Source organism: Amphiura filiformis, chromosome 5 (genome assembly GCF_039555335.1).
Source record: "Amphiura filiformis chromosome 5, Afil_fr2py, whole genome shotgun sequence".
In the NCBI taxonomy this organism is placed as follows: domain Eukaryota; kingdom Metazoa; phylum Echinodermata; class Ophiuroidea; order Amphilepidida; family Amphiuridae; genus Amphiura; species Amphiura filiformis.
The window spans coordinates 74,022,096-74,046,904 of record NC_092632.1 but is presented as its reverse complement, the minus strand read 5'-3'; the positions used below and the strand labels follow the sequence as shown (position 1 = coordinate 74,046,904).

The 24,809-nt window shown below is 38.0% G+C and overlaps 2 protein-coding genes across 2 annotated transcripts in view; one reads left to right on the top strand and one right to left on the bottom strand.

The window, feature by feature from the left end:
- Positions 1–10,009, bottom strand: part of LOC140153687 (protein farnesyltransferase subunit beta-like) — a 31,684-nt gene extending 21,675 nt beyond the window's left edge. Inside the window, exons 1-4 of the mRNA XM_072176508.1 lie at positions 9,774–10,009; positions 3,415–3,494; positions 2,813–2,983; positions 800–849 (exon numbers count right to left, since the gene is read on the bottom strand). Coding sequence (XP_072032609.1) covers positions 800–849; positions 2,813–2,983; positions 3,415–3,494; positions 9,774–9,905 — 433 coding nt within the window. The 5' untranslated portion in view covers positions 9,906–10,009. The remainder of the gene's footprint in view (positions 1–799; positions 850–2,812; positions 2,984–3,414; positions 3,495–9,773) is intronic.
- A 2,466-nt stretch (positions 10,010–12,475) lies between these two features.
- Positions 12,476–23,374, top strand: LOC140151971 (uncharacterized). Its single transcript, XM_072174272.1, has 3 exons — positions 12,476–12,584; positions 15,529–16,388; positions 23,011–23,374. The coding sequence occupies exons 2-3, from the start codon at positions 15,540–15,542 to the stop codon at positions 23,206–23,208; spliced, it is 1,047 nt and encodes a 348-aa protein (XP_072030373.1). The 5' UTR covers positions 12,476–12,584; positions 15,529–15,539; the 3' UTR covers positions 23,209–23,374.
- Positions 23,375–24,809: the final 1,435 nt, after the last annotated feature.

The following is a 24,809-nucleotide window of genomic DNA, read 5'->3' as shown; positions in this document are numbered from 1 at the left end:
AAGGAGAGTATGTTTTTCAAATGTAACTGGTCTGAGTTAATCATTTTGAAATCCATACTCCCTCTGCTTTACCTATGTTCCACAACTGGAGTGAGCATTCCAAATGGAAGTTACCCAATTGTGTATTCTATTCAAAACTTATACTCCCCTTGTGGAAGACTTTAGCTAAATCTTCCACAGGGGTAGTATGGATTTACCGTAATGGTCCGAGTATAGTCCCATGTTCGAGTATAATCCCACCCCCCATTTTTCGAAAAATTTCAGAAATTGTAAAAAAAAAAAAAAAAAATTTTTTTTAAGTTTATTTTTTTTCCGATTTTGGAGTGTCCCTGGACCTAGACCTAGATGCTAGGATCATTCAGGGTTGACCTAAAAAAAAAAAAAAAAAAAAAAATTTCAAGATATTTTGTATTTTTAATATGAAAATTGATACTTTGTTTTCATGTCATACTCTATTAATGATTTCAAAATGCATTCAAATTCAATGCATTTTGAAATCATTAATAGAGTATGACATGAATACAAATTATCAATTTTCATATTAAAATACAAAATATCTTGAATTTTTTTTTTTTTTTTTTTAGGTCAACCATGAATGATCCTAGCATCTAGGTCTAGGTCCAGGGACACTCCAAAACCGAAAAACTTAAAAAAAAAAAAAAATAATTTTTTTTTTTTTTTTTTTTTTTGGAAATTCGAGTATAATCCAACCTCACAATTGTGAAAAATTTTCACATAAAAAACGGGTGGGACTATACTCGGACCAATACGGTAAATGGAATAGCCCATAGTGACTTACCACCAAATCCACCATCTGGACATTGGCATTTGGCTAGGAACTGTATTACACTGAAAATAGGAAACAAACAAAAGCAAACTTTACAATTTAGAATTATATTTAACATGTATAATCTAAAACATACAGAGACTTTTGATCCAAAATAATTTGCAATGTATTTACACATGAACATGAAATGGCAAGTTCACGGCCATGTTTTGTGAAATTTGTGCCTACGGAGAACATGCATGTACTATGATCAGAGACAATCTGTAGGGTGCACAGAGACTGCTGCAGGCCTCACAGTACACGGGGCTATAGGAAATTTGCCCACAGATTCTTTAGCTCATTGTAAATCGTTCAGCATGTCCATGATTGACTCCATGATGGTCCCAGCTTTGGAAATGGTAAAAGAATCCATACAAATTACCACTTTCAAAACCAATGCAGTGTGTTTAATTAAGAAGTTTTGAATTCTTCTATCAAAAAGCAAGTCTGATGTAGGGGAGAGTGGGGTAAGTTGAGCCACTTTTTACATTTACTTTCCCTACGCTCAAGTAAATAAAGCAGGACCCAAATGCAGTGTTACAAATGAAACATATGTATGTTTACTTGGTTATGATACCACACAATTGTAATCAATATTTTGCACTTTCTCACAGTGAGACTTCAAAAATCATTTGCAAATTGGCCCAACTTACTAACGGTGGGGTAAGTTGAGCCAATCGCAGGGGCAAGTTGAGCCACCATAGAAATGCACAGTATATGCCATAGCTGTGAAATTCAATTTGGCCTTTTTTTTAATTGTTGTTTTCAGGTATTTATTTAAAAAAATAGTTTGATATAGAAGTAGTTTGATCTAAATATTGCATACAAGTAATTTCTGACAAGATTTTACTTTTATAAAAAAAATTGGGGAAATTTCTGCAGGTTTTTCCTATGCTCAACTTGCCCCATGGCCTGTGGCTCAACTTACCCCATGTGGCCCTTTTTGTCAACAACCAAGCCTTCCGCCTGACTAAAACTTGTTACAGTTGTAAATAGTTTCCTAAAATAGTGTTCATATATCACATCCTCAATACCCAGAATGTTATCATTTTAGCCTTTTTCTTTCTGGGTGAAACATGAAAAAAATTGGTTTTTGCCAAAAGTTCAACAAAAGTGCAAAAAATGAACTTTCTAATGCAGCTTTCTTACCCTATGAGCAAGTGATTCCATATTACACTTGAGAAGCCTCTGTTATGTCATATACAAATAAGTGGAACTGCAAAGTAAGATAAGTTTTTAATTTTCTTTCTAGAGGGGGTGGCTCAACTTACCCCTTGGCTCAACTTACCCCACTCTCCCCTACATACATGTACATAACACAAGTGCTTCTTGACATATCTACATGCTTCATATGCAACCGCTAATCAAACTTAACCCTAGCTGATATTTTACAAATCTTTCAACGATGGCAAGATTTTGCTATAGCTCTTTATCACTCGCATAATTTGTTACACAAGTGCTGTGCGGATTCAACCATTGTACACACTTATTTTTACTCATTTTGACTGCCTTTCAACACGACTTCTTTTTACACCCGTTTTAATCCAAATCAATTATCAACAAACTGTAAGCTAAGAAATATTTCATGATTCTAGCATCCTGTTTACACAGGGACCATAATATATGGTCCCTGCTTTACCGTATGTTTCAGTAGATATCCACATAAAAAAACGATTCCCAAAATTTCAGTTGATTCAAATTTTGCATTTTTGCAAGTTATGTATAACATAGGCTATACATGCTTCATTTGCAACCCCTAGGCCACACTGTTTTAATTTTTGTTCTGTTAAACACAACTTACATACAAATTTGACGATATTTTTACCAGGCAAATGAATCTACATGAAATGTGTTGCACACAAACATTACAAAGCCAGAGGTTTCCAATGGTATAATCTCAACCCTTGTTTAGAAAAGTGTGGGGGAGAGGACCGCGAGGCTCTGGATCACAAAATGCCCTTTAAAAACCAAATTGTCAATACTTACTGGGCTGCAATTTCTTCTGGTATGTCTACATCGAGTAGTTTGATGGAGTGTACTATCCAGTAGCAAAGCCAAGGTCTACTAGCGTCTAGGCACTCATAAGATGATGAAAGCTGGATTAAACCTTTCTTCAGATAGGCAAGGTGTTTCTCACGATCCAAACATGGGCTGAAGCTACAACATAAGCAATGCATCTCAAGTCACTGTTAAAGCGATTACATTACAATCAATCAATCAATCAATCAATCAATCAATCAATCAATCCCATTTTCCCTAAATGCAAAAATATTCAAATTTGACTTTCATGGCAAGTTAGAACTAAGTAAAGGATTAGGATTAAACTGTTTGATTTGGTAAAAACAATTTAAGAAAATATTTTTTAATTCCAACAAAATAGTGCTGGGACATATTCTTCTGGAATTAGGATACTTAGTAATGTGCTCATTATGGTGGTTATTAATTACCCAGGCAAGTTATCCTGTAGTTCTGAAAAACTTTCCTCCATTCCTATCTGTTTGATCTCCTGGTTTCTTTGATATGCATGGCAGTTGTTTATGAGAAAACGATGAAATGTGTTAGTCATCCTCAGTAGCAATTTTACTTACCTTTTCTTCTCTAATGTTAACTCCTGATATTTGTCCAAGAATATCTCAAACATTTCCATCACATTGTCTTCAACTATTTCCTGCAAAAGAAAAACAAATACCACTCTGCTTATTTTTTGCAACAGTTTTAGGTTTATGGGTTCGAAGTGACCGCTTATGGGTTCGAATTTCAACCAGGCTAATCATGAAGCTCCTGTGGCCAAGTGGTTAAGGCGTAGGTCTCGTAAACATGAGGTCCTGGGTTCGATTCCCGGGCGGGATCACTTTTTCTCCTTGTCTCCTTTATTATTTGCGACGGCGAACCTGATGAAAAATAATGTTTATTTATATAATTTCACGATCATGCCACTGTTTTTCCGTGTTATATTTCCTCACAGGGAGGATGGCAATTTATTTCTCGCATTTACGGCCCTAGCTACTATGGGCTATTTGCGGGAGGAGATAAGTTTAAGTGACCGCTTATGGGTTCGAATTTCAACCAGCCTAATCATGAAGCTCCCGTGGCCAAGTGGTTAAGGCGTGGGTCTCGTAAACCTGAGGTCCTGGGTTCGATTCCCGGCGGGATCACTTTTTCTCCTTGTCTCCTTTATTATTTGCGACGGCGAACCTGATGAAAAATAATGTTTATTTATATAATTCCCGTCGATCATGCCACTGTTTTTCCGTGTTAGTTTTAGGTTTACATCACTGTGTCCACAAGCTTTGCCGTTAACAATAGCCTTTCTTGTGATTAAGAGTACCGTAAAACCCCGTCTACAAGCATATATAGTGTTTTTATAAAAGCTTAATTAATTCAAAGCAAGCGTTAATATACCAATACAATAGATCGGTCTTAAAATAATACTTGTTTGTATATGCTTGGATCCGTAATTTATTTGCTCAAACTCCATAATGGCGACTGGATTAATATAGCTTTCATCAGAAGCACACTATATGCTTGTAGACGTGGTTTTACGGTACATGAATAGCTGATATTTAGAGAATAAAGGTATTATTTACAGCCGCTGTCGTGCATCTATCATCTCAGTAAAACAACAAGGCAAAGCCGAGTTATTTTATACCAAAAATATTGATGTTGTGACGCCCGTGTTCTATGAGACAACAGATGCACGACAGTAGCTAAAAACAGTACCTTTATTCTCATTCTTAAACACTATAATTCAGATACAAATATCATAAGTATAACAAATTTTAATCAAATTAAATCCTACATTTTACAAGGAATTACATGTACCTAGGGCTTACAATCTATCAGTCCCGTTGTTTCTATGCGCCTCCAATTGGTTCAGTCAACGCGCATGTGCTGAACCATGTTGTTATATCGTGTCATAACACTACTTCCAGTAATTGTAACTCACTATCTTCATTTATCATTGGGACATTTAATATTAGATATTGAGTTACAGTTGAGAAACATCGCAATATGTAGGCTCATTTTGGGCTCCAAGGCTCCATTGTACCAGGGTTTGGGTGTGGGTAGATGATTTTAATCCCATTGTACTATACTCAAAGTATATACATCAGACATAGACCGTAAGGTACTAATTTCGAGGAGCATATAACAAACACCAAATTGGTGTCATAACAAACACCAAATTGGTGTCGTGTGTCGTGTGGTCTTTCAATTTGTGCCGAGTGTCCTTGGCAGACTTGACTATGCTTCAGTGGTCATGAAAGGATTCAATAGATAACCTCTGCCCCACTAATCCCCAGCTATTGTCTGAAATTGCACCTCGGAAGTCGGAAGATATATTATAACAACTCAGTCCCTCAAATGATAGTCATATAACGACCAAAAGATAAATGACTGACTATCATTGAGGACTGAGTTCCGCAGTCTATATCAGGCTAGCGGCACTCTGTACAAATTGCCTATACCGATTCCGGAGACAAAACCTGTGGCACAGTCGCATCCCCTTGCTTGTACGTGTTTATCTAGGTCAACGTGACAAACACTCAGGGTCAGAGGACAGCGCAATCTGTCTGCTGCCAAGTCCCGTAATATATTTCTATTAGTCACCTTTTTGTACCGTTCGCAGAGAGCATGACGTCTGCCCAACAACAACAATATGGGCATATTTTATTTTAATTATTTATTTGAACGGACGCTTTTAGGCCTATATCAGTGGCACACGCCTTAATTGGCGGTGCGTTCATATAAAAGACAAAAAAAATAAACATTTAAAACAACAACAACAATAACTCATAGGAAAATGAACCACATACATCCAATGACAGCGCCTTTTCGTAGCTACGTCACATCATAGCTCCAGGGTTGCCAAAACTTTTCAGTCCAAGTCGCGGGTATTAGCCGTGAAATGTCGCCCAAATAGCCAAAAAATCGCCCAAAATTTTAAAGTCGATTTAGGGGGGGTTCTACACCCCCGTTTTATTTTGAAATTTTTGGAAAATGCTGAAATAAATTCTAAAAAAAAAAAAAAAAAAAAAATTATAAAAAAAAATAATAAAAAAAAAAAAGCTGAAGAAAAATTTGAGGGGTTCTACACCCCCTTTATTTTGGAAGTTTTGGGAAAAGCTGAAATAAATTATTTTTAAAAAAAAAATGAAAAAAGTTTTAAAAAAAAAAGAAAAATTAAAAGACGGCTGGGGGGTCTACACCCCTTTCTTTCTATTGTTTTTAATGCTGAAATAAATTATAAAAAACTAACAAAAACTTGATTTTTGTTATAGGCTTAGGCCTACTGTAAGGAAAATTTATTTGTGAATTTTTTGAAATAAATTACAAAAAACTAACAAAATTGAAAAAAAAAATGTTTAAACTGCAAATTGAAAATTTAAGAAAAAAATAAACTGCAAGGAAAAAAAAGTTGACTTTTGACGGGGATCTGCACTATCTTTTTAATTTTGGGGAAATGCTGAAACAAATGATAAACAAAAGAACAAAAATTATTTTAAAAAAAAAAAATTCCTTCAGCTGACTGATAACAACGCAGTGCATGTAGGCCTACTATTTTTAATCAAATTCAAAACGGCTGGTACTTTTGATCATCATGCCGCTTCAAAAGAAAATGTGCGGATATCGGTACTAGGTGTTTACACATTTTTATTTCAAAAGAACCGCCAACGGGAAAAAAACCTTATGTTGATGTAGAAACTTCAAACTTGGCACCCCGCTGACACTAAGAAGCAACTTAAGTCGTCTTGAACCGCTTGTGAGTATTTAGATGGGAATATTCTAAGGATAATCCTCCATCTCAAGTGGTCTTTAGCAACAACATGTGATGCGATTAACCAGCCCCCTCCCTGTGCGTGCCATTGTTATGGGAAGCACACTGACCACAGAGTGTTTTGTAACTAGTTGCTTATTGAATTAGTTGTTTGGTGCTTTTGTTGAATGACCATTGAAAGAATTGGCAATCATGATAAAAAATAAGTTTTGAAGTCGGCTTTGTCACAAATCGCCCAACATTTAATACATTTCAAGGGTGAGATTTTCAAAGTAGCCCAAATTTCGCTAAATCGCTGGAGCACTTTCTTTGTCGCGGACGGAAGTTGAAAATCGCCCATTGGGCGCCCAAATCGCGGGTTTGGCAACCCTGTAATAGCTCATTCATATCATTACATATTCAAAATCACCTTTCAGGATTTGTGGCGTGACGAACAGACTCTTATACAGGTATCGAGCTCACGCTGTCCTCACTTGAGCGATCGATGTAGCGCCTCTCTTAATTCAGTACTCTCAGTCTATATATACATGTACTATACAAAGTTGAGGTAATTTATCAACATTGATCTCATCTTTTGGGTGAGTTCAACATTCCCTGAGTTGGCAAAACCTGCAATCTTCATGGGGAGTAATTTACTTAAAATAGTGCAAAAGTGGTCAAAATATTGCTCTGCAAAACTTTTTAATTTTCATGATTTGGATTTATCATATTGAGCACCATTCTCCTTGTGATGTTTCTACACTGTGTAGAGAGGGTCTACAACATCTCTGAGGTAAAACTGACAAATGCAAGGTATATTTCTTGATGCTTGAAGTTTGGATTTCTTAAACGTACAGTGCATCCCTATGCACCGCTGCAAGACTTCAGGTCTGTAGATGTCATTATGTTTATGATAAAGACTGAAGTCTTGCTGGCAGGACTAGTCATAACACATGGCTAAGAACCAATAAGATTTCAGGAACATTCTCAAGTGTCTAAGACTGCAGTGCAAAGTAATGCATTGGCTTTATGCACTGAGTACTTCTCCCACCCTCCCTGTTTTGGGGAAATGAGGCTTGTAATTTAAAAAAAAAAATTTTCACAGAATTCTGCACCCTTGTGAAAGTACAGAATTCAAATCTGGAATAAAAATCTATGATCTTTGCAATCAATAACACAGAATTACAACTTCAGACGTAGGGGAGAGCGGGGAGTGTTCACCCTATTTTTGTCCTCACCAGCCTAGCGATGTTAATTTTAAGGTTAGGGATGACCTAATTAGCCCTATGTCTTAGCTATATACAACCACAATATCAGAACTGTAGGTCTTACAATAGCAACAGGAATTCAAGTCAACTCGGAGCGGTGCCGCTCTGACGTACGAGAACAAAATACGATTTTGGAGCGGTGCTGAGCGGCAAGAGTAGCTTTCAGAGTCATGCCGCTCGCTACCGCTTAGCGGTGTGCCGCTCCGCTTGCAGAAAAGTACAAGCGGCATGCCGCTCAGCGACAAGCGGCAGAAAGTATGAAACCAGCTTAAGTCCCATATCACATCGTTATCGGCGATCGAGGTTTTTTTTTTTCTGAAGTTTGGTTGGTACCCACCAGCGTCATGCATGTGATGTGACACAGCTAAAATAATCGACCGGGAATCGGGGATCGTTAAAACATCAACAAATTTCAAAACACAGAAAGCAGCAAACTTAATGGCGAGCGGTCCGAATTTTGAGCCATACAAGTTTAAGTGGTGAACTAGCGTGAATCACTGATTTAGTCTCTATTGTGGACCATCCTTAAGTTTTGATACTTGAGTATTTGGACAAGCGGAACAGGTTTGACAGGCCCCTTTGTCTACCTCTCTGTTTGTAAACAAACGAGGAGGTCGAAATCCTCCTCCTCGCCGAATACGAAAGTCAGCGTAATAGTACGGCACTAACCATCATGACCATAGAATCTACTATGGTCCGTACTTGGTACTTGGTAGTTCTTCCTCCTGAATACTCCAAAAAGAGTTTTAACTGGAGGTCGGAGAGAGTTGTCTAATTGATGTGAATTGCAGGGTCGGATTTGAGAGCTGTTTTGAAGGTCATTGGTGAAGGCTGGTCTACTGTGGTATGGAGGAGTCTGTTCCATTCCCTGGTGGTTCGGATGAAGAATGAGTTTGCATTTGCATCTGTGTTTGTGTGTTGCTGCTGGAATTGCTGTGAGTGTCCTCTTCTGGGTCTGGTTGTTTTGGGCTTGATGTGGTCGGAGTGCTTAATCTCCAGGTGGCCATTCAGGATCTTATAAAAGCAGGTAAGCCGATGGCACTTCCTTCTTTCCTGAAGCGAGGACCAATTCAATTCTTTCAGGATGGCAGTGATGCTGGTGTCTTGCCCATAAGTGTTGGACACAAATCTTGCAGCCCTCTTCTGGACTCTTTCAATGGTGTCAATGTTCTTCTTGGTAAAGGGGTCCCAAGAAGCTGTGGCATAGTCTAAGTGGGGTCTAACGAGCGTCAAGTACAATTTTTCCTTGACAGATGGAGCACAGTGATAAAAATTTCTTCTGATGAAGTTAAGCACCCTGGTTGCTTTTGATGTAGCATACTCTGTCTGTTTGTTCCAACGAAGATCACGCTGGACATGCTGGAAGTGGACACCTAAATACTGGGTATTATTCGTCTCCTCTAGGTCGACTCCCATCATGGAGTAGTTGCAAGGTTCTGGATTCCTCTTGCGGGTGATCCTCATGGTTTTACACTTTGATGGATTAAATCTCATGCCCCATGTTTGGGCCCACTCAACCATTTTGTCTAAATCTGCTTGTAGCTGGTGTTCATCTTCAGCTGACTTGATGTTGTTGTAAACCAGGCAATCATCAGCAAATAAGCGGGTGGTACTAGAGATGTTTTCATGGATGTCATTTATGAACATGAGGAAGAGATGAGGACCCAAAACTGTCCCCTGTGGAGCTCCACTGAGAACTGGTTTCCAGTCGGATGAGTTCCCGTAGATGTCATGGTTATGATAAAGACTGAAGTCTTGCTGGCTGGTTAAGAATTGGAACAATTTGCCAGATAATCTTGTTTCTGCACCCACCGTGGCATCCATTAAGAATCTACTGAGAGTCCTGCCCATCGGCAAAGAGGACTAAATTACCAAGTATACCAAGTAAAAACATGATCATCATGATCATGATGTTTAAGCTTACCTGTTCCCTTGCCGAATGTGTCAAAACATTGTCGTCTGCAAACCGCTGTTTCTCTAGTTTTTCTCGGTCTTCAACACATCTGGGCAATGGAGCAGAATGTCCATTTGCTTTTGAACCGCTAGAACTGGCCATTTCTTGGTCTAAATGATTTTCTTCAAGTTGTTTTAGCTGAGGCGACTGAGGTAGCAAAATTCGGCACGTGCACCAAATGACACGGGAAATGTCAGATGTTTACAAATCAAGCCAAAGTTGACTGGTTTTATGCAAGAGGGCGCTAGAGCGAGAGAAAAATTGACCTGAAATTGCCCAGATGGACATTTTGTCAGGTGAAATTGCCTATACAAATTGTCCAGGCTGGGCTGGGATAAGTTTTCAAATTTCTGATTTTCACTTCAGGATTTTAACAAGTTTGGCAGCAATACTTAGATCTGCACCCTCTCATTTATATATTATCTAAATTTTCAAATTTAAATTTTGTTAATATTCTTTTCAAAATATTTATGAAAATAGGGCCTATCAAAAAATATAGTAGGCCTAGTTATTTCATGAACATCAAAAGACTATCAAAAATAATATAAAATCAAAATTTAAAAAAATGAAAGAACTTGAAATTGAAGTCACCTATAGGCCTATACAATATTAAATTTAGGACTATGGTGGATTTTAAATTTAAATTTTAATCCTGTATTTAGGCCTATAATATATTTTAATGCACGAAATATGAAAGCATCTTCTTTTTTTCAAACCTGATTTTCATGATTTAATACCGGTACACACTGTCCCAACTTACTAATATTATGGAATCAGCTAAGTGCTAATTTGTCATCTAGGCCTATGGGATTTAAAACATTATTGCACCAAAATTGTGAATCATAAAATAAAATTGTTTATAAATTCCCTAAAAGTGAAGGATAATAAGTAATGAAAATTGTCTTTAGGTAGGCCTATTTTTGAAATGAAAGATTTGGCAAAAAATATTGACAAAGTTGAAGCCCCATTCAAAATTGTGAATTTTCATTCATTCATTATGGCAAATTGTGCTTATAATAATAACCCAGCAAACACAAAAACGTTTTAAAAACGTTTTAAATAAGTTATATTTTGGCTTTTGGTTTAGATAAAAACGTTAATAACATTAAAATATCGGGTTATATAAAGGTCATGATAACGTTTTAAAACGTTTTGTATGAAAACACATTACAACAATATTTTTTAATGTTTTCAAAAAATGTTATTGTAAACTATTTTTATTTTGCAAACATTTTAAACCTTTTAATAACATTTAAATGTCGGGTTATATAAAGGTCATGAAAACGTTTTTAAAACGTTATTGAAAATATTTTGGGCAAATATTTTTCGCAAAATATTTTTTCAACCCCCAAATAACATTCTGTTTAGAATGTTTTGTATCAAGTTTTCAAGAATGTTTTTGGAACGTTATTAAAACGTTTTATACCCTTTATATAACCCGACATTTAAACGTTTTCTGTAAAACATTTTTGTTTGCTGAGCAGTAGATTATCAAAAATGTTTTTTAAGGTTATGAAAACGTTTTATACTCTTAATATAGGCCTACCCTTTATATAACCCGACATTAAACGTTTTCTGACAACCTTTTATAATCTTTTGTGAATGATGTCGAAAACGTTTGGAAGTGCTTAGAAGGGCATAGTCCGAAATGGTTAAAATTAGGGTTTAGGGCGTTTTAGGTTAGGTTTAGAGCCATGCATGGTTATGAAGGCTAATGTTAGGGGTAGGTCAGAATTAGGATTAGAGTCATTTAGTGTTGTGGTTGTGGTTATGGTTAGAGTCCGGGGGGGGGGGGGTTAAAGCTCAAGGTTATAGGCCAACTTGGGGGAAGTTTATAGGGTTATGCCCCCAGCATAGGGCGTTTCAACCAATGACAAGCCTTGATTGTGTCCGTTTGTCTGCAATGCGCATGCGCCACGCCGCTTAGCGGCAAGCGGCAGGGTAGTATGAAACCAGCTTTAGAGTAAGAATAAGGGTTTATAATAGGCCTACTAATTGGGTTTGGACTAATGACCCCTCGGACTATCGATCTGATTAATTTTATGACCCCTATTTTTACGATGAGTATAACAAAGTTAAGAACATCCCTATATATTTGGGACCCAAGTCACCCAACCCCCCTTAGGAAATGACAAAAAACGGGCTCAAGACAAAAAAATTGACATATTGACGGTAAGAGCAATTATTGGCCTTATCCTAAATTACACCCCCCCATTTTAAGGGTCCCTTATTACCCCTCCCATTTAATGGTCATGATGGTGACGTACTTCGTGCGCCACCTTTATGTGATGATGCATGATGTACCGCCTCACTGGTCAAAAAATCGATCCGATTTCATCGACATTCATTTCAACCTCTAGGCCTATTAAGAACAAATTATCTCTTTTTATTAGATGCAATTAATATTAATTTTAATAATTTCTACTTGTATTAACGACCATTTCCTATATAATGTTCAACTGATGTTGCAGTAAGCATATCAGTTTTAACACTATGAGAAATAACCACCTGATCCCATTTTTTGCATCCCATTCCTTCCTCTATATCATGGAAACCTTGATCAAAATCAATTATTAGCTATTATTAGTTATCGAATTCAATTCTTTATATTATTTATTCACGACCTTATATTCAATATTACTCAGGTAGGTCTATACTTTACATAAGTATACTTGCGTAGTTTGTTGGAAATATATTCTATACATTCCGATATTTATAATATTATTGGAGTCACTGTTGTAGGAAGAACAATAACATACTCGTAGATCTCTGACATTAAAGGTAAGTTTTCAATAAATAAATTGATAGAAACATGCAAAACTAAGTATTAATGTACTATTATATATATGTGACATGATCAAGGGGCATGAGTTGGACGTCGCTAATGTTGTTTTTTGAGATACTGGCAAAAACAGTGTTCAAATACCTTTCTTTTTTTAAAGCAATTGATAAATTGCTCTAATAACTCGGTAACCAGATGTCCGATTTTATCTGCATCAAAATGTAGCATTCGTAAACTTCCAGAAAATGATTAAAAGTGACATGTATCTAGAATTAATATAATTTGCAATATGTATTGGTACGAAGGGTTGCACATAACAAAGTATTATTATAATAGTATAATAGATCATTTGTCAGACTAAAATGGCCACGGCATTCTTGCTTATAACAAAATTACACTTAGGCTATAAGTTTAGTATTTGACCATTAGTTTCATAGACGATATACTTAGTCCTCGTCTAACGAAACTACCCTTAGCCTACCGGTCGTAGACCGGGACTGATCTGAAACTTTTTAACAGTTCCTGAATGGTCAACATGATTACCGGGTAATCTATTATTCAGTATCGAAGTTACGTAATGTTACTATGTCAACGGGATCACGCGCTAGAGTAATGAACCACGATCGAAATGATCACCACATAAAGTATATGGCACTCGAAGGCATACCAAAGTAGCGTGATCCGGTAACCAAGAGAATTACGTAACCACTTCGATGCTGAATATTCAGGGCGTCGTCCGTATAACGATGAAATGAAAAGTGGGCAATGGCTTTCGAAGATTGGTTCAGTGTCGTGGATCATACAAAATTTAATATGGGCGCTGTGTTTTTGATCTTGCCACCGGGTTGATACTTCAATTCTCTTTTAATGTTGGCGTTTTGGACCCTGGGTTTTGGACCGCCCTTCGTTGTTTTGTTAACTACATGTATCTTACCAGGGATATGAGACAACATCATATCCCTGATCTTACTAACCGCCGGCCTCAGTGTGTTGTGACCTAGGCCAGGGTCTGAATCCTCTTTGTCTTGTTCATCATCTGGAGTTCCCCAAGGACCGATTCTTGGACCATTGTTATCTGTACTTTTTGCATCAGATCTAAATCATTATACATAATCTTTATTGCCAATTTAATTCACATGCTGATGCCTATACAACCTTCATAACAATGAAATAAAATGATTCCTGACTCCGTATATATGCCTATAGACAAACCCAAATCCACACATTCCTACACCTCAATGGCAGCCATAGCTGGGTCCCCGTCGGCTGCAACTCACCTAAAATGTGAAATGATGCGGCCTTGCATGGGATTTTAAACTGCATTCTATCACCCGTGTTACAAGTAGACAAAAGAATGATGACAGTTTACAGCACAATACAATCTAACATCGATTTTAAGCGGCTTATATCAACCCAATAATGGGCAGTCTCAACAACAGTTTGGTGCTGCGGGGACCCAGTAATGGCTGACTGAATTCTGATCATCACTTGGCTCGTTGGATTCGTCTATAGCTGGGTGACTGACTTGCTCAACGCTAGCAAGACCAAAATATATACCGTACTCGATATACAAACAGACGTAACATCACACATGAAGTCAGTCTTAACAGCACGAAGACCATTTGAAGTGACCGGTACTCTATCGTTAGCCTGACTTGCCCTCCCTCCACGTTCACTTGGCAGTGACGTATGGCATGGACCCAGCAAACACAAAAACGTTTTTAAAACGTTTTACATAAGTTATATTTTGGGTTTTGGTTTAGGTAAAAACGTTTCAATAACATTAAAATGTCGGGTTATATAAAGGTCATGAAATCGTTTTAAAACGTTTTGTATGAAAACACACTACAACAATATTTTTAAAATGTTTTCGAAATGTCATTGTAAACTATTTTTGTAAACATTTTTGGCCAAATATTTTGTCAACACTTAAGTAACATTATGTTAAAATATTTTCACCCAGCAAACACAGAAATATTCTTAAAATGTTTTTACAAAACGTTTTAATAACATTTAAATGTCGGGTTATATAAAGGTCGTGAAAACATTTTAAAAACGTTATTGTAAATATTTTGGGCAAGCAGTTTTTGCAAAATATTTTTTCGACCCCAAAATAACATTCTGTTTAGAATGATTTGTACCAAGTTTTCAAAAATGTTTTTGGAATGTTATTAAAACGTTTTTATACCCTTTATATAACCCGACATTTAAATGTTTTCTGTAAAACATTTGTGTTTGCTGTGCAGTAAATTACCAACAAATGTTATTTAATGTTATGAAAACGTTTTATACCATTAATGTACCCTTTATATAACCCGACATTTAAACGTTTTCTGACAACCTTTTATAACCTTTTGCGAATGATGTCGAAAACGTTTTGTGTTTGCTGGGGAGGAAAGGCAACTTTCAAGTGGCGGCTGGGGTAAAAAAATTTCAACAAATTGGGCTAAAAAGTACAAAAAAGGGCATTAAACACCTTACATATCAATCCCGACAGGGAGGAGGTAAAGACTTCGGGCAGGGGTAACTGCGTGGGTTTTATAATATTCGTCCTTTTTTCTGTTTTTACAAAAAGCGTTTTCCGTTCACAATTGCATTATTTGGAAACCTCATTTGAAAAAAGATCTTTTGGCTTAAATATCAGATTTTGTTGTACAACAAAATCTGATATTTAATTTAATCATATCAGTCCTGATGAACTTATTCAAAGAGGAGATCTTTTGACATTAAAGAGGGTCGGCCTTTACCCATTCATCAGGTCCCTTAACCTTGTGCCGTTTGAGTTTTCCGTCTACCTTTGTCTTTTAGAGTTTGAATAAATACTAAATAAGTTGATTTCATACAATACTTTTGAATCCCTAAATCGTCCGACAGCTGACAATACATTAAGTTCTCTCAATGCATTGCTCAATTAATTTTAAGTTATTACTTTGTGTTTTGCAGGGCTCGACATCATGGGTGACGACGTCTACAAAAAGGCCAGGGATATGGCTGCCAAGTACCCCAACATCAGCGACACTTACTCATACAGCGAACAGCTACTCAAAGACACCTGTCTCGCCCTTCACGGCATCATCCTACAGGACATCGAAATGGGAAAGAAAGAGCTCCTCAAAGATGCTCGATTCTTTCAAGGACGATTTTACGAAACAATGACCTATCTACTATCACGGCATGATAAAGACTTAGACCAGGTTGTCTTAGAGTACGAACATCCTAAAGTGAAATACATGCGCAGTAGGACAATAATCCAACCTAAAGTGGATGTGATGCTGGTAAAACATAAACCAGAACTTCAGTTTATTACAGGTATCATGATACGAAAGAGTAGCTCTGGGTATGAGCCTGATGTACGAGATCCTCGATCTGATATGGCACGATTAGCGTACATGGTCCTGGAGAGAGCTTGTCGATGGGGCTTCTATGTTTGGATAGGGACATTGGATGAATTAAGATGGTGGGAGATGGTGAAGAACTACTCTAGCCTTTGTCACGCAGAGGGTACCAAGGAGAGCCAGATCGTGTTGAGACGAGATACACTCCTTCTTCCACGCGTTGGTAAACCCCTTCCTGCATCTTTCAATAAGCATCTTCTGGTGAATCGTATTGCTCCTGCATTCTGCATCCGGCTGTATCGGATTGAACCAGAGATGACTATGTGGGAGGAAAAAGATGATGATGTGGCTAGATTATACGAGTATTATAGCACCAAACAGATCCATACCAGCTATGGTATGTGGGCCATCGCCGACTCCATCAGGAATGTGAGAAAGCAACTCCTCAAAGTCAGAGATTATCTGGATGTAAGTATCGACGTTCAACCGACCGCGCCCAAATGTTTAGTCAGGCTTCATACCTCACTGATATCACTGTATCGATGTTCAGCCGTCCGCGCCCAAATTTTTAGTCAGGCTTCATATCTCACTGATATCACTGTATCGACAGCTATCGACGTTCAACCGTCCGCGCCCAAATTTTTAGTCAGGCTTCATATCTCACTGATACCACTGTATCGACGTTCAACCGACACCGCCCAAATGTTTAGTCAGGCTTCATATCTCACTGATACCACTGTATCGACGTTCAACCGTCCGCGTCCAAATTTTTAGTCAGGCTTCATATCTCACTGATATCACTGTATCGACGTTAAACCGTCCGCGCCCAAATTTTTAGTTAGGCTTCATATCTCACTGATACCACTGTATCGACGTTCAACCGACCGCGCCCAAATTTTTAGTCAGGCTTCATATCTCACTGATATCACTGTATCGACGTTCAACCGTCCGCGCCAAGTCAGGCTTCATACCTCACTGATATCACTGTATCGACGTTCAAGCGTCCACGCCCAAATTTTTAGTCAGGCTTCATATTTCACTGATATCATTGTATCGACGTTCAACCGGCCGCGCCCAAATTTTCAGTCAGGCTTCATATCTCACTGATACCACTGTATCGACGTTCAGCCGTCCGCGCCCAAATTTTTAGTCAGGCTTCATATCTCACTGATACCACTGTATCGACGTTCAACCGACCGCGCCCAAATTTTTAGTCAGGCTTCATATCCCACTGATATCACTGTATCGACGTTCAACCGTCCGTGCCCAAATTTTTAGTCAGGCTTCATATCTCACTGATATCACCTGTATCGACGTTCAGCCGTCCGCGCCCAAATGTTAGTCAGGCTTCATATCTCACTGATACCACTATTTAAAGTTTTTAAGCAGGTCTCATTATCCTTTTGATGCGAACGACCAAGTTTTCAAAGTTTTTCTTGACAGTCGCACAATTTGATAGAGTGTGTATAATTTCTACTTTCTGCATGTGATCAGTAACTGTCGAGTGCCGAAAATTGGCACAACTGATAAACCTCACCCCAATGCCCAAGTGAAACATGGTCGATTTTGTTTCATGTGCATGTATTATATTTGATAGTACAATATTATCCTAAAATTAAACATTCCGTACAAATTTAATTGTGTTGTGCCAATTTTCGGCACGAGTTCTGCTCACTGTATGTTGTTAATGTCAGCTTAACTAAATGCATATCACTGTGGAAATGGTTGTCATTTTCACTGACGGAATTTGTGAAATCGGTTTCTTTTTGTAATCAAACAGAGACTCGAGATAGCGCGAGATAAGTTTTGTGATATATGTAGACAAAAATATTATGATCATATATACATCCAAAGACGTTGTGTTGATCTTCCCTCAGATGTAATAATTACAGTGAAAACCATTGTTTTGCGGCACACATCCATAAATTCACTGCAACACCATCGGCTCGTTCGTTGACCTCCCATCCATAAATTCATGACAACACTATCGCCTCGTTGATCACCCATCCAAAAATCCACTGCAACTATATCACCTCGTTGATCACCATGCATCCATACATTCACTACAACACTATTGCCTCATTGATCACCCATCCATAGATTCACTACAACACTATTGCCTCATTGATCACCATCCATAAATTCACTACAACACTATTGCCTCATTGATCACCCATCCATAGATTCACTACAACACTATTGCCTCATTGATCACCTATCCATACATTCACTACAACACTATTGCCTCATTGGTCACCTATCCATACATTCACTACAACACTATTGCCTCATTGATCACCCATCCATACATTCACTACAACACTATTGCCTCATTGATCACCAATCCATAAATTCACTACAACACTATTGCCGCCTTGATCACCCATCCATAAATTCACTACAACACTATTGCCTCATTGATCAGCTATCCATACATTCACTACAACACTATTGCCTCATTGGTCACCTATCCATACATTCACTACAACACTATTGCCTCATTGATCACCCATCCATAGATTCACTACAACACTATTGCCTCATTGATCACCCATCCATATATTCAATACAACACTATTGCCTCATTGATCACCCATCCATACATTCACTACAACACTATTGCCTCATTGATCACCTATCCATACATTCACTACAACACTATTGCCTCATTGGTCACCCATCCATAAATTCACTACAACACTATTGCCTCATTGATCAGCTATCCATACATTCACTACAACACTATTGCCTCATTGGTCACCCATCCATACATTCACTACAACACTATTGCCTCCTTGATCACCCATCCATAGATTCACTACAACACTATTGCCTCATTGATCACCCATCCATATATTCAATACAACACTATTGCCTCATTGATCACCCATCCATACATTCAATACAACACTATTGCCTCATTGATCACCCATCCATATTCATTACAACACTATTGCCTCATTGATCACCTATCCATAGATTCACTACAACACTATTGCCTCCTTGATCACCCATCCATAAATTCACTACAACACTATTGCCTCATTGATCACCTATCCATACATTCACTACAACACTATTGCCTCGTTGATCACCTATCAATACATTCACTACAACACTATTGCCTCATTGATCACCTATCCATACATTCACTACAACACTATTGCCTCATTGATCACCTATCCATATATTCACTACAACACTATTGCCTCATTGATCACCCATCCATAGATTCACTACAACACTATTGCCTCGTTGATCACCCATCCATACATTCACTACAACACTATTGCCTCATTGATCACCTATCCATAGATTCACTACAACACTATCGCCTCGTTGATCACCATCCATATATTCACCACAACACTATTGCTTCATTGATCACCCATCCATACATTCACTACAACACTATCGCCTCGTTGATCACCATCCATATATTCACTACAACACTATTGCCTCATTGATCACCCATCCATATATTCAATACAACACTATTGCCTCATTGATCACCTATCCATACATTCACTACAACACTATTGCCTCATTGATCACCTATCCATACATTCACTACAACACTATTGCCTCATTGATCACCTATCCATAGATTCACTACAACACTATTGCCTCATTGATCACCTATCCATACATTCACTACAACACTATTGCCTCATTGATCACCTATCCATATATTCACTACAACACTATTGCCTCATTGATCACCAATCCATAGATTCACTACAACACTATTGCCTCGTTGATCACCCATCCATACATTCACTACAACACTATTGCCTCCTTGATCACCTATCCATAGATTCACTACAACACTACTGCCTCATTGATCACCTATCCATATATTCACTACAACATTATTGCCTCATTGATCACCCATCCATAAATTCACTACAACACTACTGCCTCATTGATCACCCATCCATACATTCACTACAACACTATTGCCTCATTGATCACCCATCCATAAATTCATTGCAACACTAGTGCCTCATTGATCATCCATCCATAAATTCACTACAACACTATTGCCTCATTGATCACCTATCCATAAATTCACTACAATACTATATTGCCTCATTGATCGCCCATCCATACATTCACTACAACACTATTGCCTCATTGATCACCCATCCATAAATTCATTGCAACACTAGTGCCTCATTGATCATCCATCCATAAATTCACTACAACACTATTGCCTCATTGATCACCTATCCATAAATTCACTACAACACTATATTGCCTCATTGATCACCCATCCATAAATTCACTACAACACTATTGCCTCATTGATCACCCATCCATAAATTCACTACAACACTACTGCCTCCTTGATCACCTATCCATATATTCACTACAACACTATTGCTTCCTTGATCACCCATCCATAAATTCACTACAACACTATTGCCTCATTGATCACCCATCCATAAATTCACTACAACACTACTGCCTCATTGATCACCTATCCATACATTCACTACAACACTACTGCCTCCTTAATCACCCATCCATACATTCACTACAACACTACTGCCCCATTGGTCACTCATCTATAAATTCACTACAACACTATTGCCTCATTGATCACCTATCCATAGATTCACTACAACACTATTGCCTCATTGATCACCTATCCATAGATTCACTACAACACTATTGCCTCATTGATCACCCATCCATAGATTCACTACAACACTATTGCCTCCTTGATCACCCATCCATACATTCACTACAACACTATTGCCTCCTTGATCACCCATCCATAAATTCACTACAACACTATTGCCTCATTGATCACCCATCCATACATTCACTACAACACTATCGCCTCCTTGATCACCCATCCATAAATTCACTACAACACTATTGCCTCATTGATCACCCATCCATACATTCACTACAACACTACTGCCTCCTTGATCACCTATCCATATATTCACTACAACACTATTGCCTCCTTGATCACCTATCCATAAATTCACTACAACACTATTGCCTCCTTGATCACCTATCCATACATTCACTACAACGCTATTGCCTCCTTGATCACCCATCCATACATTCACTACAACACTACTGCCTCCTTGATCACCTATCCATACATTCACTACAACACTAGTGCCTCCTTGATCACCCATCCATAGATTCACTACAACACTATTGCCTCCTTGATCACCTATCCATACATTCACTACAACGCTATTGCCTCATTGATCACCCATCCATACATTCACTACAACACCATTGCATCATTGATCACTCATCTATAAATTCACTACAACACTATTGCCTCATTGATCACCTATCCATAGATTCACTACAACACTATTGCCTCATTGATCACCTATCCATACATTCACTACAACACTATTGCCTCATTGATCACCCATCCATAGATTCACTGCAGCACTATTGCCTCCTTGATCACCCATCCATAGATTCACTACAACACTATTGCCTCCTTGATCACCTATCCATACATTCACTACAACGCTATTGCCTCATTGATCACCCATCCATACATTCACTACAACACCATTGCCTCATTGATCACTCATCTATAAATTCACTACAACACTATTGCCTCATTGATCACCTATCCATAGATTCACTACAACACTATTGCCTCATTGATCACCTATCCATACATTCACTACAACACTATTGCCTCATTGATCACCCATCCATAGATTCACTGCAGCACTATTGCCTCCTTGATCACCCATCCATAGATTCACTGCAACACCATTGCCTCATTGATCACTCATCTATAAATTCACTACAACACTATTGCCTCATTGATCACCTATCCATAGATTCACTACAACACTATTGCTTCATTGATCACCCATCCATAAATTCACTACAACACTATTGCCTCATTGATCACCTATCCATATATTCACTACAACACTACTGCCTCCTTGATCACCTATCCATAGATTCACTACAACACTATTGCCTCATTGATCACCCATCCATACATTCACTACAGCACTATTGCCTCCTTGATCACCCATCCATAGATTCACTGCAACACTGTTGCCTCCTTGATCACCCATCCATAAATTCACTACAACACTATTGCCTCCTTGATCACCCATCCATAGATTCACTGCAACACCATTGCCTCATTGATCACTCATCTATAAATTCACTACAACACTATTGCCTCATTGATCACCTATCCATAGATTCACTACAACACTATTGCCTCATTGATCACCCATCCATAAATTCACTACAACACTATTGCCTCATTGATCACCCATCCATACATTAACTACAACACTATTGCCTCATTGGTCACCCATCCATAAATTCACTACAACACTATTGCCTCCTTGATCACCTATCCATATATTCACTACAACACTATTGCCTCCTTGATCACCCATCCATAGATTCACTGCAACACTATTGCCTCATTGATCACCTATCCATAGATTCACTACAACACTATTGCCTCATTGATCACCCATCCATAGATTCACTACAACACTATTGCCTCATTGATCACCTATCCATAGATTCACTACAACACTATTGCCTCATCACCTATCCATACATTTACTACAACACTATTGCCTCATTGATCACCCATCCATAGATTCACTACAACACTATTGCCTCATTGATCACCTATCCATATATTCACTACAACAATATCGCCTCGTTGATCACCCATCCAGTGCAACACTGTCGCCAATTTGATCACCCACAGGGCCGGATTTACCATTGGGCTAGATGGGTCCGGGTCCAGGACCCCTAAAATTGCCCCGTGCATCTTCCTTTTCAGCCGATGTTTTGGGCCAAAATAGGTTGAAATTGTACAAATTTCGCGCGCTTCACACTGACTCTTCAAATAGCAAAATTCATCTTCATGTTGTGCTGAAATTGAAATTTTTGGTGCGATTCGCGCACTGACCCTAGTAATATCGGAGCAAAATATACCAATCTCCCTCTAAAGTGTAAGTGCTGCTGCCACCACTGTCGATCTTATATGGAAACCAAAACTTCAAATTATAAGAATTAACTTCACATTTTTATTATTTTTTTCACCATGCAGGCTGGTCTGTTTGACCGTGCTCGTGCTATGATAATGATGTCCAAGGTGATGTTTACTGACTTAGTGGTCGTCAAGCAGTTAGAGCAAGAAGAAATTGAAGAGACAGACTATCTCAAGCAGGTGATGGATGCCCTCAAGACGAGGGTAGAGGACGGGATACAGGAGACCAAATCATCGTCGTCATCAGAGGAAGACTGATGAATAAAAGATGCAGGAAGAAACTTTATGCTGAACACATTTTCATCCATAGTGTTAAACAAAAATCTTGTGTTCCGCCCTCATGCGTTTGCTCAGAAAACCGCGGTCCTGGAAAAGCTTGCAAACTCTTCTGATACTGTATACTATAGCATATTATATCTATGACTTTGGCTATAAAGGCACCACCAGATTTCTGTATTTTAAAGGAATAGGTGCATGTACTATAACATATCCTGTATAATGTACGATCTTTTTTCAGAATTTACCTTTATTTTTTTCAAAACCGATTTTTTGGCATATTTGTAATACTTACACATGTTCTAACTTAAATCTATGAGCAAACTGTCAAATTCGTCCTATTTGTAGTAAAACGGGACGATTTTCTGTTGGTCCGACATAAAGTCATAATTTTAGATTATGACTTTATGTCGGCCACGATCGCAAACCGTAGTCTCGTACAAAACTAGCTTGGTTACGCTCCCTCCACATGTGGAGGGAGCGTAACCACACTGGCCGCGTAGGAGCCTAACTCTGAGGCCGCACTCGCTGTCCTAATCTAAATAGTGCGAGATGTTTCGAGTGATAGAGGTGAAGTTTATGATGTTGTTTCTTTGCAAATTCCCAATGTTTTTCGCGTCCAAATGTATTGGGAACTTTCACAATGATTGCATATTATCATTTTAGAAGAAAAAAAGAAAAATCTAAAAATTTAAAAAGATCGTACATTAAGGCTTTAAAGACTTATTAACGACATTATTGAAAAGGGTAAAAGTTTATTGAAGTGAGCCATTATAATTATGCAAGATTATGTTGCATTCGACAACTTTTATTGTCACTAATCATATAATTATATAAACTCTTTATGACCATTTTACTATTGAACACTTTAATTTTAACATGTTTAATAAACATCAGTATAATTTTGAGTTCAACGGAATGCATTCATCATGATTAAATAATAATAACATATTTTATCAAAATTCGACATCAGTAGGCCTAATTAATTAATGAGATCACAACACCAAATCAAGTTCCAAATCTTTCATGTCTTAAAAGGCACATTGCGTCCTTTTCTTATGGTTAAAACGTCATCGTGCATTCAAAACACCATTTTGCCAAATGGTTATGATATCTTCTACCATTCAACCTGCAATTTTTTGGTAATTGAGCGGCTCGATTTTCCGCGGTGGTGCTTCGAATCATGATGCAGTCATGTCTACAGTAGAATTCAATTCGACCTTTGCAGGACTTAAAAGCTATTAAACCAAGATAACACTCATTGAAAACAGCTCAACTGATTAAATCATATCTTCTCTGGTTAAATACACACAACATATGTGTCTGCTTTACACGTACAATGGAGCAATGAGCTGGGATTATACTTTCAGTTGGGTGAACGATTATAAAGCGAGCGCTAGAGAACAATTGTGTGTGATCTTTGTTTACGAAATGAGACAATACGTGCTTATTGTTAACCAGCGTTCTTGAAAATGAGAAACATGGTGGTTTGCAGACTTAACACGGTTTGGAAATAATTTCTTCATATTTTTGGTGTTATCTGTCGTTTACATATCCTTCCTAAAACACCAAAGTACGCATAT

Bases quoted from the DNA above. Each gene is read 5' to 3' on its own strand.
- LOC140151971 (XM_072174272.1), top strand. From the start codon at position 15,540: ATGGGTGACGACGTCTACAAAAAGGCCAGGGATATGGCTGCCAAGTAC. The intron at 16,389-23,010 runs GTAAGTATCGAC...TTCACCATGCAG, and splicing joins AAGTCAGAGATTATCTGGAT to GCTGGTCTGTTTGACCGTGC.